This window comes from Ambystoma mexicanum, chromosome 9 (genome assembly GCF_040938575.1).
Source record: "Ambystoma mexicanum isolate Mex_15411 chromosome 9, UKY_AmexF1_1, whole genome shotgun sequence".
Taxonomy (NCBI): Eukaryota; Metazoa; Chordata; class Amphibia; order Caudata; family Ambystomatidae; genus Ambystoma; species Ambystoma mexicanum.
Window position 1 is genome coordinate 142,674,589 of NC_090931.1, and position 22,149 is coordinate 142,696,737.

The window sequence follows — 22,149 nt, forward strand, 5'->3', positions numbered from 1 at the left end:
TGCCTGGCACTCAGCTTGTAATTCTCAGGGTCGTAGCGTTCAGCACGCTTCTTTGGTGGCCTAAACACATCCTCCTGATTATAATGATAAGCACGCTTCTTTGGCAGCTTAAGGAGGATGTCTCGGGAGAATAGCTCAGCGGCAACTTGCTCTCCTTGGAAGCAAGACGACACGAGCAACACAGGTTCGATCCCCGGGTCCGCACTTAGAAATCTCTGGGTGTTAAGGCATTATAAATAACCCATCATATCATAAACGCTGTATTTTGGGATCTAGTTCCATCTGCGCTTCTTTAACTGTTAAAATACAACCTTTTCACCAAATACTATTGCAGGGATAAATTACCCCGAATACATTTTTTCAAACTAAGGTCTTTGTGATATTATTCCTTGGTCCCTATTTGCAAACTGCCCGGAACATGGTGTCTCTCTCTCACTCTTTGGCCGCCTCAGGAACCCAATGCACAGCTCACCTCGGCTCAGTGCCAAGGATATAGTGCCTAACTGACTGAAGGCCCTTTGTAGGGCCATAGCGCCCAGGCCACTCTTGGTCAGCAGTTCAGGTTATCCCATATGTTAGAGCATACATTCGTCTGTCTGCGTGGCGCGATGGTTCTGTTACTGGCCTCGCGTACACTTGGGAAGAAGCCTTATTGGGGTTAGCCGGTTCTGTGCCCGAATCAATTGAGGAATTAGGAGTTACGGGGGGCTTTGAAGATACCTCCCTTGTCCTCCTGCAGGCAGCTCACAGTACTGGCAGGGGGTCCTTGTAGGCTGCTTTCCTTGTTCTTAGAGTGCCATCAAGCTCTTGGATGGGGGTCAGGCCCCGGACCTTTTCACATAGTGCTGCTACAGGACTTAAGTATTTCATGTCTGATATCAGGGCTTCAGAAAAGCATTTCTTACATTTTGCAAACATTTAGAGAGAGACGATTGACAATTTGCATGAAAAATCCATTTAACAAGAACAGCAAACAATCTTATTAATCAAGACAGTGACACGTGTAAATAAAGCAAACGCTAGAAAACTTGGTTTCACATGACGAGTCAGCATTTAATAGAATGACAAACATCAGTTGACTGGTTTTCTCTTGTATTAATTCACATGACTAGCACGCATCGTGACTATAATTCAACCATTGCATAATGAGAGAACAGACCGAAACCCATCCTCCTCAGACCCGTGTGACGGTCCCTACGAGGAGAATGGCATCGCCGCTCACGCTGGAGGAACTCTATGATAAACATTACCACCCCAGGGATCATTATGCCACTTACTTTAGCAAAGAATCGAGCTTTGCAGATGAGTCACTCGCACTTCCAATAAGAGAATTGTACAACGTTTTTAAATCTGGTAAGTAAAATCAGTATGTGCTTTGCTCCCTTTAAGCGTGTTTTACTTTGCATATGGGTTTAGCGTGCATTCTTGTAAAAGTAATTATCCTAATTCATGTTAGTCTTGGTAGTCTCAAATCTTTTTGAGTTGAGAGAAGATTACGGACTGATCGATAACTCTGCTTGAATGTGGCAATAAAACAAAATGTTTATGAGTGCTGAGTCTGGATGTACAACACTGTCAACAGAGCTCCATGACACCTCTTTTCCAGACATTTGCTCCCAACAGTGCTATGAAAACTGTAATTTGAAAATATGTTGTCCATGGTCAGTTTCCGAATCCCAAGTTATGATTAATAAGACACAATAGCAACCCCTGTACGTACAGGGCTTTTCCTCCTATTGGATCACCAAGTAAAAAATAAACTTTATGCAGAAAGCCATTTGCGCTTCTGCCACTAGCAAATGGCTACATTTCATCATGCCCCAGTACAATCCAGGATACACCTCATGGTGTTTCCTTGTATAAAAAAATAAATGAATGTTTGCGTTCCATGTTGATATTATAGCCCCAAAAAAATGCCAATTCATCTAAATAAATAAATAAAGAATATAACCACGTTGATAATAATGAGTCTTGAATTGCTGTACGTTCCTCGTAGAAACATTGTGAAACCAATAACACATGAAATCAGTAATTCCCTAAATACCTGGAGTACAAGGGTACAGGAACCATGATCTTTGCTATTCTAATTGCTCGCAAAGTGAGAGCGTTGTTTAGTATGAAACCTGGGACAGAGGCTTGTAATTGTGATCCCCTCTTCTCCCAATTTTACAAGAATAGGCTGTGGCAATTAATTATCAGATCCCTACCCACCAAACCTCAAGATCTTTGATACTATGGGAGGACTTGTAGCTGTGTCAATTGAGACTTCTTTTCTTTGTGTGTGGGCATTGTTTGTTCTTAAATTGTTTTTGAGATTTTGAGATGTCTTTGGTAATTTCTTTAGTTTTCATAAATAAAATATTGAAATGTATACATTCCAAGGTCTGTTGGACCAGTGTATTCAAATTGTTAGGATAAGGTTGAGTGATCTGGGGCTATGCTAGTAGATGAGAAATGTACATTGAATGGTGAAATGTTTTGGTAACATGCATTTTAGATTGTTTCACTTTGATGTAATAGCTGCACCAACACAGGATACTTATATGTCGATGCCTGCCACATTGCGATGCCTGCCACATTGTGCAGCATGGAATTTGAGATTGAGGCCCAGCTTCTCATATCCAGGTCCTCTCCACCATTTGGCCCATGCAAGGTTAAAAACCTGGGCCTATCCGATGCGTGAACAATTCTGGCACCTCACTTGCCTTTTTATCTACTGCCCTCAGCTCTGCTTCCCAGTGTTTTGACACCGCTCTCCATTCCCAACCTCCTCAGCGCACCTCGCAACTTCGCCACTTGGTAATTTTCACCCGGTGAGTGTGTGTTGGCCCAGAGGCCTTGAGAGAACGTTGTGTTTTTTTTGTTAACTTTATTTGCCATCTCTAGTTGCTCAGTGCTTTCTGAGACCGTATCCCTCTTCCCACTTCCTGACTGCCATTCCTCCCTCCTGCCTCCCATCCCTCCCACTTGTCCTGATTGGCCGTATTCTGTCCTGGAGCCGAGGCCTAGCCTCAGCCCACCTCGCAATTTCGCCACTTGGCCATTTTCACCCGTTGAGTGTGTTTTGGCCCGGAGGCCTTGAGAGAACGTTGTGTTCTTTTTGTTAACTTTGTTTGCCATCTCTAGTTGCTCAGTGCTTTCTGAGACAGTGGCCCTCTTCCCACTTCCTGACTGCCGTCCCGCCATCCCTCCCGCCTCCCATCCCTCCCACCTGCCCTGATTGGCCGTAGTCTGTCCTGCAGCCGAGGGAGGCCTAGCCTCAGCGCACCTCGCCACTTGGCCATTTTCACCCAGTGAGTGTGTGTTGGCCCGGAGGCCTTGAGAGAACGTTGTGTTCCTTTTGTTAACTTTGCCATCGCTAGTTGCTCTGTGCTTTCTAAGCCTGTGTCCCTCTTCTCACCTCCTGGCGGCCATCCCTCCCTCCTGCCTCCCATCCCTCCCACCTGCCCTGATTGGCCGCATTCTTTGCTGCAGCCGAGGCCTAGCCTCAGCATAACTCGTGACTTCGCCACTTGACCATTTTCACCCAGTGAGTGTGTGTTGGCCTGGAGGCCTTGAGAGAATGTTGTGTTCTTTTTGTTAACTTTGTTTGCCATCGCTAGTTGCTCTGTGCTTTCTAAGCCTGTGTCCCTCTTCCCACCTCCTGACTGCCATCCCTCCCTCCCACCTCCCATCCCTCCCACATACACTGATTGGCCGCATTCTGCCCTGCAGCCGAGGCCTATCCTCAGCACACCTCACGACTTCGCCACTTGGCCAATTTCACCCGTTGAGTGTGTGTTGGCCCGGAGGCCTTGAGAGAACGTTGTTTTCTTTTTGTTAAGTTTGTTTGCCATCTCTAGTTGCTCAGTGCTTTCCGAGCCTGCGTCCCTCTTCCCACTTCCTGACTGCCATCCCTCCCTCCCTCCTCCCATCCCTCCCACCTGCCCAGATTGGTCGCATTCTGTCCTGCAGCCGAGGTCTAGACTCTGTGGGGTGCATTTAAAGGCCCCAAACAGAAGTTCCTGTCTCCTGATTGGCAGGCATTTAAACCCTTCAACAAAAAGGACCTGGCTTTGCTTTTATTTTCACATGAATGGCAGGCATTTAAATACTACAACAAAAACGGCCTGGCTTTTGCTTTCAACATGAATAGTAGGCATTTAAACAGTGCAACAAAAACGGCCTGGCTTTTGCTTTTTTTCATGTAAAGTTAAAGAGCCATGTTGAAAGGGGCCTACCTATCATCATCAATGGACAAGCAGCAGTTTGATTTACAAAAGAAGGAGGAATCCAAGAATCCTGTAACATGGAAACCAGGATTTTTCAACATTGAAAGTAAAAACGGCCTGCACATGGGTTTGTGTCAGGAACCGGGTCACACATCCACTGAGGGACGCTACTGTTGATAGCCCTGTGCCTTGCCCAGCATTAAAATGCACAAGTACCCTTGTTGTAAGCAACAAACATTCCATGCTTCGGAGAAAGTCTCAGTTTCTGTTTCACTACGGGTTACCATGGCGACTCAGGACGCAAGCACATTCACGTCCCTCAGCTAGAATCAAGGCTACACCTGACTCCCATGTTGTGCAGGGACGTGCACGCTCTCCTATTTAGACCCGCCCAATTTGAACGGCAGGTGCTTCTGATTGAAGTTCAGAACCTGTCTGCTCTTGTTATGTACTTTAGATTCTGTGGTTTTTGCCTACATTTATTTCTTTAGTTGTCCTTGTCTGTTCTTGCCCTGTTCCTGGTTCCCCGTTGTTACAGAACTTTGTGTTGTCTTATGCCCGCTTGGTTTCCCTGCTGATTGACCTCATGGCTGCCAACACGGACTGTTTCTCGGATTGATTTGGAACCTCCCTCCCACTCCAGATGCCGCCCGGCTGTGCACTGACCCGGAAAGTGAACTCACATTCCCTATTGCCTCACAAACTATTTACTTCTTTGCCCGCATGTTAACAGACCTGGCTTGTTTGAATGGATTGCTCTCTGATATAAGATTTTGGCTTTGTCACTGCCCGCTCGTTGCTAGACTCAGCTTGCTTAACGGATTGCCCCTATCTCATGGCTGGCCTTGGTTGCACTATTGGTAACCAACTGTACTGTACTGGAACTGCTACACCACCCACAACACTGTTATTATGTCCAGGACATATTAAGCACCAAGACTAGAGACGCTTTGCGGCAAGTGCTTATAGGCGTCCTCGTGCCATCTGGGTAGTTTTTGGGAAACTGGACTGAGGACCTCCTAGGTGTCCTCGTGCTGTCGGGGTAGATCTTCTGGAACAGTACAGACCATGCAGACCATCCATCTCTGCCACACCCTCTGTAACAACAGCTACACCAGATCTCACATCGGACTGGTTTCATGGTAAGATTGTTTGTCCATATACATGGTTTGGTTGCATTTAGTGCTTGAGTTAGCTTACCTGCTCCTCGTTTCTGCTCACTGTCCTAGACTCCAGAACTGGTATCCCGGGGACACTACAATCTCGCCCTAGATTTTCTGGCCCTTCTCATTGTACCCCATTAAGATTGGTTACTACAACTGGGAGACGGAGGGGGTTCAGGGTCCAGTCGGATGATACTGATATTGTTCTGTCTTGTTTCCACAGCAGGCGAGTCGTAGACGTGTGTCTCCTCTTTCGACTTCCTTATCTCTTTGTCTGTTTTATTTCGAACAACAAATCATTACAACAGTAAGAAGAATTCTTCTGCTACTGTACAGGACCTCTGGAACTTGTCTTCCTTTCAAGTAATCAACTTCTAGCAGGGGGTTCTTACCATTTGCAAATAAGAACAGCTTTAATAAGGCACAATGGAAAAGATATCACTACTCACAGAAAAAATGTCAGGACAACAAAACATGATATGTGGGCTAACCAAAGCAATGTACATTATGTTTCACCCACCAAATCTCCAGTGACATGTGAAGAGACATTTAGTCTTCAGGAAAAACATGTACTGGCTGAGGGCAAAAACTTCACAAAGGAAAACTCCACTTCCTTCTGGATGTCACATCTGCCATCTAATGACACTGCCATAAAATTTGGTGCTGCTAAACCGTATGCTCCAGACCTGCTGATTAGGAAAGCAGGGACTTCAAAAGAAAGCCATCCTTGGCTGGAGCATGACTAAAAGGTGTGAATCCTTGTTGCACCCACTTCAAAAGAGCACACCCTATCTTCAAAGAGACTCATAAAAACCTGTGGTCCCAGGCTGACCCAGGGGGACAGATGGCAGTGTGGGGTGAAGCAATCATCCCATTTGCTGAACAGGAACACCCACAATTAATTTAAAAGACTGTTTTCATTTTAGGCATTTTGCATGGCAACCATACTGTGGATTGATTTCATTTTTACACCATTTTTCATGTAATTTCCAGGCGGCTTTGGGGGATAAAATGCATCTACCTGTGACTCTGGGAACTGTAATGGCAAGTTAGACTAGGTTTCTGGCTGATCTGAACATGTTACAAATATGACAGTTGGTGAAAAGGTGGAAAAGGAAATTAGGAATATGCTTGATAACTTACATATTCATAACTGTTATACATTTTATGAAAGCAGCAAAAATGTGACACATGCCATGCTACATCGCACAGATTTTTCTGGTCGGCTTATCTAATTCCTCATGATCAGCTAACACAGAAAATATGTTTCATATGGCAGTGGCTAGCACAATTATGAAGTTGTGATGCATAACTAGTTTTTGCCAAAAAGTTGAAAAGAGAACAAAGGATGATGACAAATGGAAAAAAACAGAAGTTGCTCCAAACCCCTTAACCAATCCTGACTGGGGCGGAGAGAGAAAGGGTAACTGTCCAATCCCAGCGGCAGGGATTATTGCAGGGTACTTCCTCTAGATTGTAAAATTGGTGAGGTAATTTCTGCTATATAAGGGGGACTGTACTAGGACTCAAGACACACACAAACCAGGGAGACAGAAAACAGAGGATGGAGAGAAGGCTGCTGAAACTTTCCAGAGTGTCCTGTGATGCAGCTGGCATTCCTGATCCTTAATCAATGGCTTGCTATGTAAGTAGCAATAACCCAGCCCTAAATTGCATAAGCCCTTCATTCTTGTAGCATTGCATCCAATATTTCCCCATTGAAAATTTCCCCATTGAAAACCCCAATTGCCAGTGCATTTCAGTCCTCCCCCCATTGAACAATCCTTTGTTTGCCCGTGTATTTCAGTCATCTCCCCATAGAAGAATCTCTTGTTTGCCTGTGTATGTTAGCAAATTTCCATTGAAAAAACGCTCATTTGTCTGTGTAAATCCCTAGTGTATGTGTTTTTGTAAGTAAATTAATTAATTCCCCCATTGAATTTCACGGCATCAGGATTGGTGGAATTCGAAACCAGCAATCTTTTTCCCAATGTTTTTGTTAATTGTTATAGTTATAAAGTGTTGCCCCAAAGAATTAATCCCATTGTGACCTGAGAAACAAATTTGTCCCTGTGTTTAAAGTGGGCCTTGATAAACGAATTTCCATTTGCCACTGTCATTCCTTTTGCTCGGCCATCCTAATCCTAAAACCGATTTTCCTTTTGTGAGCTATTCCTTTGCCCAGAGCCTATCTGTTATTTACCTGCCATTTGAACAAAAAAACGATTTTCTTTGTGTGATCAATTTTTTTGCCTAGAGCCTACCTGTTATTTCCCTGTCATTTTAACTAAAGAAAACAATGTTCCTTGTGAGTTTCCCATTGCTCAGAGCTTGCCAGTCAGTGTCAGCATCAGTGAAAATGAATTCCCATTTGCATTTTTCTGTTACATTGCCCACATGTTGAATCTCCTAAAAATGATTTTCCTACTCTATTTCTATTTTCCCTGGTGTGCTGATTAGTATTTGTTAGGCAGAAACATGTGCAGTTCCCTTAGGGACCACTGCAAAAAGTTTAAGACTACAGGAGTTAGCAGTAAACCCAATTGGTAGCAGTCCGCACCACCCAGATTTACCTGGTAGCTGTGGCTGAGCAGTCAGACTTCTCTCAAGAAGAGTTAGGCAGTATACAGAGTATACACAATAGGGCAAAAAATACAGTAGCACAGGCAAACACTGACCAGAGCTTTGGTATTAAAAGTATAGTGTTATTTATTTAAAACACACTTTATAGAAATACACTGGCACTAATATAAAAAGCAAGTTCAAACACAGTCACTATAAGTATATACACCTCCCTAGTTATTTATTCGACAAGTCTAGGTTAAGACACGACTCATTTAGAAAAACAGAGGTGAGCGCGTAACCGTAGATGGCACTCCAATAATTCGTTTAAAAAGGGAGAGAAAAGGCAGAACAAGAAACTATCACAATACCAACACTTTTAAGAAACCACAACAAGTCAGACAAGGCATGGTCTACTGTAGAGCCAAAAGTTCATAGGCCAGGCCCACTCTTAGAGAGAGCAAGGCTGAATGTGCCCAAGATCACACAGTGGGAATGCACTTAAAAGTCTTTGTAGAAAAAGTTCAAAAGAGGTTGGATCAGTTCAGAAAGGCAACTTAGAAAGTCTGCAGGACAACCCAGTTGGAAAGGCAAGGATTTACGGGACACCTTGTGCTAACCGTTGAAAGGGAGGCCAGGCGGGACACAGTACCTGAAATGGCTAGAAAGCTCCAGCAGTGGCAGTTGTTCCTGGCAGCGGGTGAAAGTCGTGGCTTCGACCAGAGGAAGAGGTGATCTCGAGGTGGAGGAAAGCTGGAAGTCGTTGCACTGCCCGGGAAGAAACCAGCCACGGAGTTCCCGATTAAAAGGTACGATCCTTTTATTCCAGGTCAGTGGTTGAAGCGTGGCTTGGCACGGGCGATTCGACCACAGAGAGAAGAAGACTCTCCTGGAAGAAGATCTCCTCTGTCGTCGGGGAAGTGGTGAGTTCGTACAGCAGGGCTACACCGGTGGTGTTGTCGTTGTAGATGGCTCAGCTTCTCCCCTCTTCGGATTCTTTAGGTCCTGTGGCGACTTCTGAAGTTCCAGTCCCCAAAGCCCTCGTTTTATGCAGAAAAACCCCCATTCAACAGCCTAACTGTCACTCAAACTTGCTAAGTGGTGAGCCGGGCCGTTCACCACTGGGCCGATCGCACAAGAGTGCGACTTGAGTTGCCAAGGCAACTCAGTCCAGGGTGCCTATTCCTCCTCCCACACATCCTGTAGCCCCCAGACAGAGTGGCACCATTTGGAGGGCTTTTGTGTAGAAGCCCGCCAAAAAGTGGAACAAAGGGCTCGACTTGGGTTAGAGTTTCAGAGGCGAACACAAATGCCATTTTAAAACCGAGTTCTGGCAAAAACACCCAAACCGTGAATTTAATATTAAATAAATAAAGCCGCGGTATCTTTAACATTGCACCAAAAAGTGGTGCGTTTAAAATCAATGGGATAATCCCATAAGAAATATTCCGGTGGAATATTTTGCGTGGTAACCACTGCCACCAGCCAGAAACTCGACAAGGGGGGACTGCACAGTGCCCCCTTGGAAAACAGACCCAGGGGCAATCGAATTACCCCTACCAGTACTTCCACAATATGATGGTTTGTACTGGTTCTGTTCACAATTTGTGACTAGTAAAGCCAATGGTGACTTTACATGCCCAGGGAGACAGTAGTCAGTCCCAGGGTATGGAGTCTATGTTTGGGTTCACTATGACACCCCTGTATTACTGCACTGAGGGTGCTGTGTAACACACATACCAAACACAAATGAAGCCCTATGGAGTAAAAGACCCCATAGCCCATAAAACATATTCAAAGTCAAAAGGATATTTCAAATCATGTCTAAGAGTGGGAGAAAGATAGTCTCACTCTTAGCAGGAGAAAAAATTAAACCCCAAAAATCCAGCAAAGCTGCTGGGGGACTCACTAGGTTTGGGAAATTAGCCTTAACAGAGAATTCTCCCTAACACTCGCCCCCCCCCCCCGCAGACTAAGGGACAGGAGGATTTAATCCACTCCTGGATGAATCTCATACCTCTAGTCGGTTATAAACACCCTAGAGAGACCATCAGCATTTTGCTGGAGACACCCTGACCTGTGTTCAATGGTATAGTCAAAGGTTTTCCTTTGTAAGCTATATGACCTACAAACCCTTTGAGGAACATCAGTCTTTTTAAAACTATAGGGGATCTGGTTGACCAGTCCCTTAGAAGTTGGTACAACTTCTGAACCTGTGTTAGGCCTTTTCAAAGGGTCCTTATAAAGGATTCCCTTTGAACTAGAGGGGCCTCCAGAGGTTCTCACCACCTCTCTGTTGGGAGAAGGTTGGGTCTTAGGCCTCTTGGTTGGAGGGGATGGAGATAAGCAAGGTACATGCTTCTCTTTCCTCTTAGACCTACCTTTACCTATTTTAGGAGTTGCCCCCTAAGACTAGGAATTGAGTTGGAGTCTTGTGTGGAAGGTCCAACAGTCTGAAGGTTTTTGGCCTTAGACTTTTCTTTTCTGGTTTTCCACCAGCACTGAGAATTACCAGTTCTCTTAGGCCTAGGTAGGGGTCCAGTAGGTCTATCCACCTCTTCCTCAGAAGCAGGGGGAGTCAAAAACTCTAAAACTGGGGGGACAATGATGGAGCCTGGTTGGGGCTCCCATTTCCCTAACATTTCAGCCTGAAATTCGCCTGGGTCAGGGTTCAATTTACCAACACCAGGGCTTGTAGTGGGGTTCTCTGTAGAGGTTCCCACAGGCTTAGAGTGGATCCTTAAGGTGGCCTCTCTAGCCAATTTGGTTTGGTTCTGGGTTTCGATACTGGGAGGCCTGGGGGTACTGGATACTACTCCTAGAGTTCTTAGATCATTCCCGAACAGGACTCTCCCAGGCACCTCAGTCTGAACACTGACAGGAATCATCACTGTCATGTTGTTACACTGTATGAGGGCTGGTAGAATTGGAACCATTTGGACAGGGTCTCCAGACATCTTAGTGGGACCTTTGGGTGCCTTATCAACATCTTCAGGCCTGAAAAAGCTTTCATCCACTACTGTTCTGCTGGCCCCAGAGTCTCGCCTGGCAGGAGTATCCTGGCCATTGACAAGAACACTGTCCACATAATAATCTTTAGAGTTTTCTGGTATGGAGGCATACACACTCCTATTCTGATTACTAACCAGACCCATGGACTCTACTGTTACACTTGCTTGAAGACCCAAAGGTTCTTCAGCAAAGACTTCAAAGTGAGCACTAGCCATTTGGACTTCCTTCTCAGGAGTGAAAGCTAAGGAGACTGTGCTGATCCCTGTAGGTTTACCCTTACATTTTGGATCTCCTTTGATATGGTCAGTAGCCCCACAGAGATGGCATGTTCCAAATGCGCTCTGGAATAGTGGCTTGGTCTGACCTCCTTCTGGTTTGTGACCAGAAGATACACTAGCCTGATGGGGTTTCCCTGGTTGTTTACCCTGGTTATTTTGTTGTTTGGGGCCCTCTTTGGTATGGGAGGTATTAGAATTCTCTGGATTCCCTTTTGGTGGCTGCTTTCCCTCATCCTTTTTCTGAGTAACCCCTGAATCCTTGTGAGTAGCCCTGTTGGCAACCCACAAGTCAGCAGCCTTAGCCAGTCTTCTGGAATCTAATTCCTTTGAATCAGCCAAGTGCTGTCTGAGCTCAGGAGAGCAGGCATCATAAATTGACTCCAACATAACAAGATTTCTCATTCCCTCATAAGTGTTCACCTTGTAACCCTTAATCCATCCCTCTAAGTACTTAAAATCTCATTCACCCAGGTAGCCCAAGGGGTACCATCATTCTTTTTGAGGGTCCTAAACCTCTTAAAGTACTGGGAAGGGGTCTTCCCAAATCTAGCTATTAAAGCTAGCTCCACACATTCATAGTCCCTTCTATCCACCTCCCGCAACTCCATTACCACATCAGATGCAACAGGGGGGAGCCTAGAGAGCAACCAAGGAAGTAACTCATTCCCTATGATGTCTTGGAGCCCATGATTATACTCAAACATAGCCAACCAATCTAACACATCCAACCTAGGCTCATACATACCCACAATCTCTTTAGGCATCAAGGGTCTTTTGGGACTGGAACTCCTAGAGGATCCAGAGAGAGAAGCGTTTTCCACAGACAATGGGCCTCATTACACGTTATGCGGTAAACCATGGTGCTATTAGCACCATGGTTGCCGCCGGTTCCATACCGATACAACCATGGAGAAAAGGGGAAATACCACCCCATTCCAAGGTTGGTGGGGCGGTAATTCCCCCTTTCTCCATGGCCCTTGTCCATTCCCATTTTTGCCCCATAGGGCTCAATGGGAATGGGGAAGGAGCTAATTACGGTACCGCAAATTGTGGTACCGTAATTAGCACCAAGGTCCCTTTGCGGATCCCAACTTTAACGGCTGGTCTACACCAGCCGTTAAGGTCGGGTCCCGCAAAGGGACTTCGTAGTAAGGCAGTAAGGGTTTACCAGTACCGGTGCCCTTACCGGTACCGGTAAACCATTACCACCTACCATGTAATGAGGCCCAATTTCTTCATCTCTAGCTCATGCTTGAGCTCCATTTCTCTGAGCCTTAGTTCTTGGTTTAATTCTTGGTGCCTTTCTTCTGCTTGAGCATTAAGTCTCTTAAACTCCAATTCAAGCTTCATTTTCTCTAGTTCAAGATATTGAGGATTACATGTGGGACCTGGCAAAGGTCCAGTAGGCACAGCTGGTAGAGCAGACAGAGGGCTAGGGGGGACAATTACAACAGCCTCACCTTCCTCTTCTGACTCTTCCTCAAGATTATTAATACTTTGGTCTATATCAATATCATCACTGTTATCTACATTTGCTGGGAGAGTAGGTTCCTCTGAACCACTACCCAGACTTTGGTTTACTAACAATCTTCCTATTAGCTCAATTTTCTTGCCTTTAGTCAGGAGGTTCTTATGCTTACAGAGAACTCTTAAACAATCAGCAGTTTTTGTAGCAAGGGACTCTTGACTATAACTTTACATAGTTGACAGGTTAGAAAATAAACTTTTTAGTGCTAAGCTTTGTGGTTAGTTGCACTAAAGTATTTAAAAGCACACTAAAATGTACACTCAATACAAATCCCACCGCTGTACACCAGTGTTAGGTAGAAACCTGTGCAGTTCCCTTAGGGACCACTGCAAAACGTTTAAGACTACAGGAGTTAGCAGTAAACCCAATTGGTAGCAGTCCGCACCACCCAGATTTTCCTGGTAGCTGTGGCTGAGCAGTCAGACTTCTCTCAAGAAGAGTTAGGCAGTATATAGAGTATACACAATAGGGCAAAAAATAAAGTAGCACAGGCAAACACTGACCAGAGCTTTGGTATTAAAAGTATAGTGTTATTTATTTAAAACACACTTTATAGAAATACACTGGCACTAATATATCAAGCAAGTTCAAACACAGTCACTATAAGTATATACACCTCCCTAGTTAATTATTCGACAAGTCTAGGTTAAGACACCACTTATTTAGCAAAACAGAGGTGAGCGCGTAACCGTAGATGGCACTCCAATAATTTGTTTAAAAAGAGAGAGAAAAGGCAGAACAAGAAACTATCACAATACCAACACTTCTAAGAAACCACAACAAGTCAGAAAAGGCAGGGTCTACTGTAGAGCCAAAAGTTCATAGGCCAGGCCCACTCTTAGAGAGTGCAAAGCTGAATGTGCCCAAGATCACACAGTGTGAATGCACTTAAAAGTCTTTGTAGAAAAAGTTCAAAAGAGGTTGGATCAGTTCAGAAAGGCAACTTAGAAGGTCTGCAGGCCAACCCAGTTGGAAAGGCAAGGATTTACGGGACACCTTGTGCTAACTGTTGAAAGGGAGGCCAGGCGGGACACAGTACCTGAAATGGTGAGAAAGCTCCAGCGGTGGCAGTTGTTCCTGGCAGCGGGTGCAAGTCATGGCTTCGACCAGAGGAAGAGGTGATCTCGACGTGGAGGAAAGCTGGAAGTCGTTGCACTGCCCGGGAAGAAAACCAGCCGCGGAGTTCCCGATTAAAAGGTACGATCCTTTTATTGGTGGTCAGTGGTGAAGCGTGGCTATCCAGCCGCCGGGTGCTTGGCACGGGCGATTCAACCACGAGACGTCCTGGAAGGCGAAAAAGGCGAACTGGTTGGTCCCACCAGCTCAAAGGGAAGAAGACTCTCCTGGAAGAAGATCTCCTCTGTCGTCGGGGAAGTGGTGAGTCCATACAGCACGGCTCCACCGGTGGTGTCGTCGTTGTAGATGGCTCAGCTTCTCCCCTCTTCGGATTCTTTAGGTCCTGTGGCGACTTCTGAAGTTTCAGTCCCCAAAGCCCTGCTTTTATGCAGAAAAACCCCCATTCAACAGCCTAGCTGTCACTCAAACCTGCTAAGTGGTGAGCCAGGCAGCTCACCACTGGGCCAATCACACAAGAGTGCGACTTGAGTTGCCAAGGCAACTCAGTCCAGGGTGCCTATTCCCCCTCCCACACATCCTGTAGCCCCCAGACAGAGTGGCACCATTTGGAGGGCTTCTGTGTAGAAGCCCGCCAAAAAGTGGAACAAAGGGCTCGACTTGGGTTAGAGTTTCAGAGGCGAACACAAACGCCATTTTAAAACCGAGTTCTGGCAAAAAGACCCAACTGTGAATTTAATATTAAATAAATAAAGCGGCGGTATCTTTAACATTGCACCAAAAAGTGGTGCGTTTAAAATCAATGGGAAAATCCCATAAGAAATATTCCGGTGCAATATTTTGCGTGGTAACCACTGCCACCAGCCAGAAACTCGACAAGGGGGGACTGAATAGTGCCCCCTTGGACAAAAGACCCAGGGGCAATCGAATTACCCCTACCAGTACTTCCACAATATGATGGTTTGTACTGGTTCTGTTCACAATTTGAGACTATTAAAGCCAATGGTGACTTTACATGCCCTGGGAGACAGTAGTCAGTCCCAGGGTATGGAGTCTATGTTTGGGGGTCACAATGACACCCCTGTGTTACTGCACTGAGGGTGCTGTGGTACACACATACCAAAAACACATGAAGCCCTATGGAGTAAAAGACCCAATAGCCCATAAAAACACATTCAAAGTCAAAAGGATATCTCAAATCATGTCTAAGAGTGGGAGAAAGAGAGTCACACTCTTAGCAGGAGAAAAAATTAAACCCCAAAAATCCAGCAAAGCTGCTGGGGTACTCACTAGGTTTGGGAAATTAGCCATAACAGAGAATTCTCCCTAACAGTATTCTCTAAAACTCTGCCTGTCTCCTAAGTGTAAGGAGTACACGTGTTCTTCTATTCTGTCCCCTAGCAGTTGTGAGAAATAATAAAAACCCCATTCTTCCATTGGCGCCCCAAAACGGATTTTCCCCTGCTTTGCTGGCTCCCCATATGGCTTCTGTGGACACCACACCAAAACTGACTTTTCCCCTGTACTCTTATTCCCTGCCACTGCCTTCCATTCAAAGGAATCAAGTCCAATTTAAGTTTGGGGGTCACAGGGGGAAGCGGTTAATGCTAGTGCTATCATTGTTTGGTAAATTGTTTTTTTTCTGTTCTGTCATTAAAAAAGGAAAGTAACTGTGAAAGGAAATCTTAACCTGGTTGTTTTGTAGAGATTATTACATTTTGTGTTGCCCCAGCATTGGTGGCTGTGGTAATTGGTGGATTTTGCTTTTGACAATAAATTAATAAATTAATAAATATCTTATTGATACACACCGGCCTGGTCCCTAGTCCATTGTGACATGGGGTGTTTGTGGAAGTTGGGTGCGAGACGGGTTGGAGGCCTACTCAAAAAGAATCCGTAGTATACTAAAGAAGTAAAAAGTGTTTTATTTTGCGCCACATTCATTGCAGGGGAAGGAGTTCCCTGGCTGCGTGTGCGTGTAATAAACTGTGACAAAGTGGGGGCTCGTAGTCCGGGATTGAGGAAGTGTTTTCACCCGTGACAGTGAAGCACAGCAGACTAGCACATTGAAGGTATTGTAACATTTAGTGGATAGTAAGCTGGGTTACATTGTAAAGGCGCCAGCCAAACCTGTACCCTGGATGTCAGGGTGGTGTGTGTAAATAAAATATAGTGTAAATACAAATTGCAGAAGCAGGGTTGAGATCTTGACCTGGCATAGAGAACCCATAAGGTGCTTAACACATTTCACAATGAGCATCGTAGAAATTAACATGGCTAGGAAGCACCTTCTATCCAAATTGTTCATTAAAAGTGAATGGGCCGAACAAGAACATGAAGCCTAGCAATCCAGAATGATGCAACAGGTGACCTCTATAAATATGGATGTGTGGAAGGATAGTGGCCTGTAGCCCTGGCAGATTTTTACATGACTCAGATCACCAGAGATGAGCAAACTAAAATGGTTTAGCTCACTGCATATATGTACTTCCATATGATGATCATGGAAGAAAGGTACCAGGAGAGTGTAGCCTCTGTGCAAAATCAATCTGAGCTTTTGCATCAAGCACAGAGAGAGTTAAGGCAAGCAGAGGAGAAAGTGTTACAGAGCCAAAATTCTGAGTTAGAATTAGAAAACATCATTCAGCAGCTAAAGGATGAGTTGGCAGCAGTGCAGCAAATTAATTCAGGGCGAGAGTCCCAATTCTCTACACTGAAAGAGGAGTGCCCAGAAGGGGTTGAGAACCTGAAAGACAGTCAACTGAAATTGAGTCAACAAGTGACATACAATAGAGCCTGCTTAGAGGACATGTGTGCATTTCAAAATCAGATTAAGCAATTGAAAGAGGAGAATAACCAGTTTATTGTTAAGGAGGTCCATCCCCAAGCGGAATTTGACCAGGAACGACAGAAGTTTGGTGCTATGAAACAGCAGAGAGATCACCTCAGTGAACATAATAGCACACAGTGTCAGGAAAAAGATGCCCTATACCAGGAAGTGTGGCACTTAAAGACAGACCTGGAGGAAAGTGAGTCATGTTTTCAGGAACTGACTGACATAAAAGTAGAAAATGAAAAATTAATGGGACATATGAGACAAATAGAATTTGACCTAGAGCACACACCACAGACCAAAAATGTACAGAGTGAGGAGATTAGTCTCCTGCAAAAGAAGAGGACTGAGTATTCACAGATAATACCAAGATTCACAGAAAGAAAATGAGGCATTTTGTGAGGAGAACAAGGTACTCCATAGCCAAAAAGGTAATTTACGAGAGGAGCCTGTTAAGTTGGGTTTCTTTCCAAGTGGACCTCAGCGGCCTTCTTAGTAATTACTAACTGTCCAGTCTCGGTCGCATGACATGTGTACCTACGGAGTTCCCTTGGCTCCTATCCTCCGTTTGACTTATGTATAAATAAGACTTGGTTCCTTAGAATTTAGTAATGCGCCCTTGTTGTCAAAGAGTAAAAGCAGGCAGAGAACACTTTTAATCCAATGTTAGACATTTGTCTTTTAATTATACAAAGCTTCTGAAACGCCCTCTGTGATTACACGTGTTTTGACGTCTCCAGCGTCTTTTTCAAATCAGGACTGATTCTGTCGCCATTTCACAAATTAACATTGCATTTACAAAATAAATAATTAAACCACAATGATTGTATGAAAATAAATTCATGGGGAAAGGTAGGAGTGTTTAGGGATGGTTGAGAATAGAAAAGAATACACCAAATAAGGCATTCACAAATAATAATTGAAAAAGAAAAAGAAAAGAAAAAGGGTCACATTATTAGTGATTAATATCCCATTCCACTTTTAAATTTTCAGTGTACAAAGAATCATAATTGGTGAATCAGATAAAAGGTATGTTTAGCTCTTACCTATTAATGTTGTTTCAATGTTCATATTACATGGGTTAGGTTTAGAATTCATGGGTTAAATCCCTGAAAAAAATATATATATAATCCAACCCATTAGTGAGCTGCCTAAATGTTACTTGGTAATATTTATTACAGGTAGTTTTAATGACCATTCCATTATTCCAAAAGTTTCTAAGATGCCTTCTCTTTTTGTCTAAGTATTACGGTCTAAGAAACATGTTTTTTTCCCCTTCCTTAGATGGGAAACATCCTAAATGTTCTAAAAGGGAAATGTTAACTTTCCATTCCTGTCAATGGGCTTATTGCATTACAATTGTTTTGGGAAACGAACTGCGTGTGCACCCAGTTTTTGTTTATACCCACCGCGTTTTACTTTAACACATACGCGCTATCAAGACACGCTTCCGCTAGTCCTTAAACATTATTCCTTAAGAACTTGTGTGTTCACGAGTGTCTACGTGTGTCCGCATTGTCTAAGGAATCCCCCACTAGACGGGAGCCCCTCTAGCACGCTTACCTGTGAAAGCGAGTCCCGTTCCGAAAAAAGTCCTTGATTGCTTTTCGTCACGGGTCTATTATTGTTGTGTCCATGGAAACCTGTTGCCTTAGTCCTACTTCTGTTTTCACTTCAATGATCGTGTTTCACTAATGCGTATGTGTGTTTGCTGACATTAATCACATTCTGTCAAGTCAGATTGCTTCCATATATATTAAAATGAATTAATGAAACTAATTTCGGGATTTCAAAGTTAAAATTTATAATTACGCTAATAATGTTGTCACGATTTTTTAACACTTCGAACATTTTTCATAATGGCTATCTTAACCATCTTGGGCTGCATATACGTTCTTTGTTGTTTCTGTGTTTTATTAACCAATGTAAATGGTTATCATGGATTATAAAGAATATAAAATAAACGTCCCTTGTAGTCCTTTTATTATTTTCGTTACCGCGGCCATATTTTGGGCAAGCTGTGATTTAACTCCATGGGGCTTGCGACGTCTTCTTATTGGTTTAGTACGAATTTTAATCCAATTAAAGTTATACTTGGATATACAATGTGCATAAGGCACAAAGTATTCAAAAAATAGGTGAATAGGGGTTTTTAGCATAGGGAGGGTTATTATATTACCTTTGGATGTTGATCAAATTTAAAAACTTCTTTTGTGTTATGCATGACACATTCAAAAAGTTCCTATTTCTATAGTGTCTGTATACATTACTTGTGGTAAAACAGTTTTTCATAATACATTCACTGCCAACTGGCTTTCAACAACATGGGCTACGATTTGTGATTAAAGAAATGAGGCTATTTCATGGTCAGAGTTCAGGCCTCTCTCCACAGCGCGAAATTTGCAAATTAATTTCGCTTCTTCTTGCCTTCATTTCAGTTCATGGTCCCCTCCTCTCGGTCCTAGGGTCACTTTTTTAAGTCCAATAAATTTCAGTTCTTTCTTATCAACCAATTGGTGTTTTCTTTGCCAATGCTGGGCTAAAGGTAAATCCATGTCTTGACTTCCAATGTTGGATAGATGTTCCCTTATTCTTATCCTGAGTTCCCTTATGGTGCTGCCTATATAGATTTCTTTACAATGACAAATTATTGCATAAACCACAAACTTGGTTTTGCAATTGATATAGTCCACAATCTTATGAGTTGTGTCGTGTTTGTCTTTGAAGATCATTGTGTTATTTAAAGCATATTTACACATGGAACATGTGCCACATTTCCGAAAACCTGTTGGTAATGGCGGAAGCCATGTAGTTAAGGTTTCTTTCTTTATTTCCGGAAGGAGTGAAGGGCTTAGAATGTTTTTGATGTTTTTTGCTCGTCTGTAAGTTAATGTAGGATTATCTCCTATATATTTCTTCACATTCTCGTCCATTTGTAACAAATGCCAATTCTTCTTCAATATCTTTCTTAACAATTTGTTATCTGCACAGTAACTGGTAATGAAACTAACTTCTTGTCTTTCTGCTGGTGTAGGTTTTGTTGCCATGAAAGTGCTCTCTCTGTTCATTTTCGAGGCTTTCTCCCTCGCTTGTGTTATTGTTTTGTTTCCATAGCCTCTTGTTTTAAATCTGCTCGTCAGCAATTTGCATTCATCTTCAAAACTGCTTTGTTCGGTGCAGTTCCTGCGGGCTCTAATAAATTCGCCCTTTGATATGTTCCTAATCACAGAGTTAAAATGACAACTTGTAGAGAATAGTGTTGAATTTGCCTCAGTAGTTTTTCTAAAGGTTTTGGTTTTTAGGTAGACGTTCTCCACGTAGATCTTTAAATCTAAAAAGTCTATTTCCTTTACGCTGTTTGTGCATGTAAATTCAATCCCCATTGGGTTCTGGTTCGTTCTCTTCCTAAACTCTTCTAGTGGTCCTTCCTCTCCTTTCAAAATGATCAGTACATCATCTATGTACCGCGTCCATAGTATCACATTTGTTTCGTAGACTTGATCTGTGTAAATGTATTTGTCCTCGTACATTGCCATTGTCAACTTTGCAAGTGCTGGGGCATATTTAATCCCGATTGCCACCCCTCGGGTCTGTTTGAAGAATTGACCATTGAATATAAACACATTATTTTGTAATGTCAATAAAAGCATTTCCTTCAGCATACTTACAGATTGATAATTGGATGCTGTTTCTTTCCCAAATATATAGTCCATAGTCTCTTGTTAATTACAGCAGTTGTGTCCCTAAGATGTGCCATATTCATGGTGGCCCAACCTATTTTAAGCCGAATAGGTTTGGCCACCGTGAATATGGCACAATATATAGACTACATCTTAAGACCCATGGCAATCAAAACCAAATTTTATCTTAGGGACACAACTGCTGTAATTAACAAACTTGCAACCATAGAATGGCAGCATGATTACTGTTTGGCGACCTGGGACATACGTTCCCTATATACATCAATCAGGCATGACACCGCCATAGAGACTTTTTGTTTGAATATTGAAAAAGTTGAAATATTCAGCTATATTCAATAAAAAAAAAATACATGAGTAAAAATGAACATCACTTAGCTTAACCAATTCTGGTAAGTACCTGTATATGTTTTCCCTGTTTGCAATCAAAATTTCATTGTCATTCTCTAAATTTAGACTAACCAAAAAATGTACAGTAGCCACTTGGATTGGCAGGTAAGAGCTATTCAGTATAATTGACCAACATTGGTCCACTTCCGGATTGGTCAGATATTAACAATGTCTTGAGAAATGAGTTTTTCTCATTTCAATTAAAGCTGGACATTGAATTAGTAGATGTTTCAGAGTTTCGAGAATAGTTTCTGAATTACAAAACGGCAGTGGCTATCTTGTCTTGTTATTATTTTCTGTTTAAAGAGTAAGGCTCGAGTTGGGAATATGTTAAACCGTAGTCCTAAAATTAGAGCGCGATATTTTGGTGAAGGTGATCTAGTGAGATATGCTGGTAAAAATATAATTTTCGTTGGTGGAAAGTGCTCAAAATCCCCATCAACATAAAGTCGACATGACTCACACGTCTTGATCCAGTCAGTGCTGTAAATTTGATTTTTTGCCTTATCAGGGTTATTAGTTAGCATCTCAATTGTTACATCTGCATCAACAAGAACAGAGTATACTCTGTTGGTCCAAAGGCGTAGAAACGTATGTTTAGTTGTAACCATGTGCACAGTCAAATCTTTTAAGATTACATTATTTACAGTTGATATTAAACATTTCCTGAACAAAGAACATAATCGCCACTGATATAAGGCTTGGAGGGAGATCAGGCCCAGCTCATATCGAATCTTGGCGCCTGGAATGGACGATGGTAAAGATATGATTTTTTTCCAAAAGCGGGCTTCCAATTTATCGAAGGTAAATTAAGTAGTTGTGGCAAGAGTTTCTAAGCCATACAGAATACATGGGATAGCCTTTTGGGTCCAGTAGAACCAGGCTGGTTTAACAGAAAATGTCCTGTATCTGTGCATAAATATCCTCGATTGTGATATTGCAGTGTCTAGTCTCCTATCCACCTGCTCAAGATGGCCTGTTGGTTGAATTAAGCCTTCAAAGATCATACCTAAATAGGGCTATTGAGATACTAATTCTAATTTTATCTGACTTATATGCCATGCATTTTTATTACAACAATTTTTTTTAGGCGGGTACATGATTATTTGAGTTTTCTTTATGTTTATTATCAGTTCATTGATGACTAAGTAAGAGTTAAGCGCTGTAAGATGATTCTGTAGCCCACTCTGAGTTTTCGAGATTAAGACCCAGTCATCAGCATACATCAGTGTATGTATTTGTTGAATATTGATCTTGGGAGAGTCAGAGACCACCTTATTGAAAATATGGGTCGCATCGTGAATATAGCAGGCACCCTTGTTTCAATCCACGAGCGGTTATGATGGTAACTGACAAAATCCCATCCAAAGATAAGCAGACTCGTATCGATGTACCTGAAT

At 43.1% G+C, this 22,149-nt stretch overlaps 1 protein-coding gene across 1 annotated transcript in view; it reads left to right on the plus strand.

Annotated features, from left to right (window-relative positions):
- Positions 1–1,149: 1,149 nt before the first annotated feature.
- The window catches only part of LOC138489601 (indolethylamine N-methyltransferase-like), a 177,056-nt gene continuing 156,056 nt past the window's right edge, over positions 1,150–22,149 (plus strand). The window contains exon 1 of the mRNA XM_069617307.1: positions 1,150–1,353. Coding sequence (XP_069473408.1) covers positions 1,206–1,353 — 148 coding nt within the window. The 5' untranslated portion in view covers positions 1,150–1,205. The remainder of the gene's footprint in view (positions 1,354–22,149) is intronic.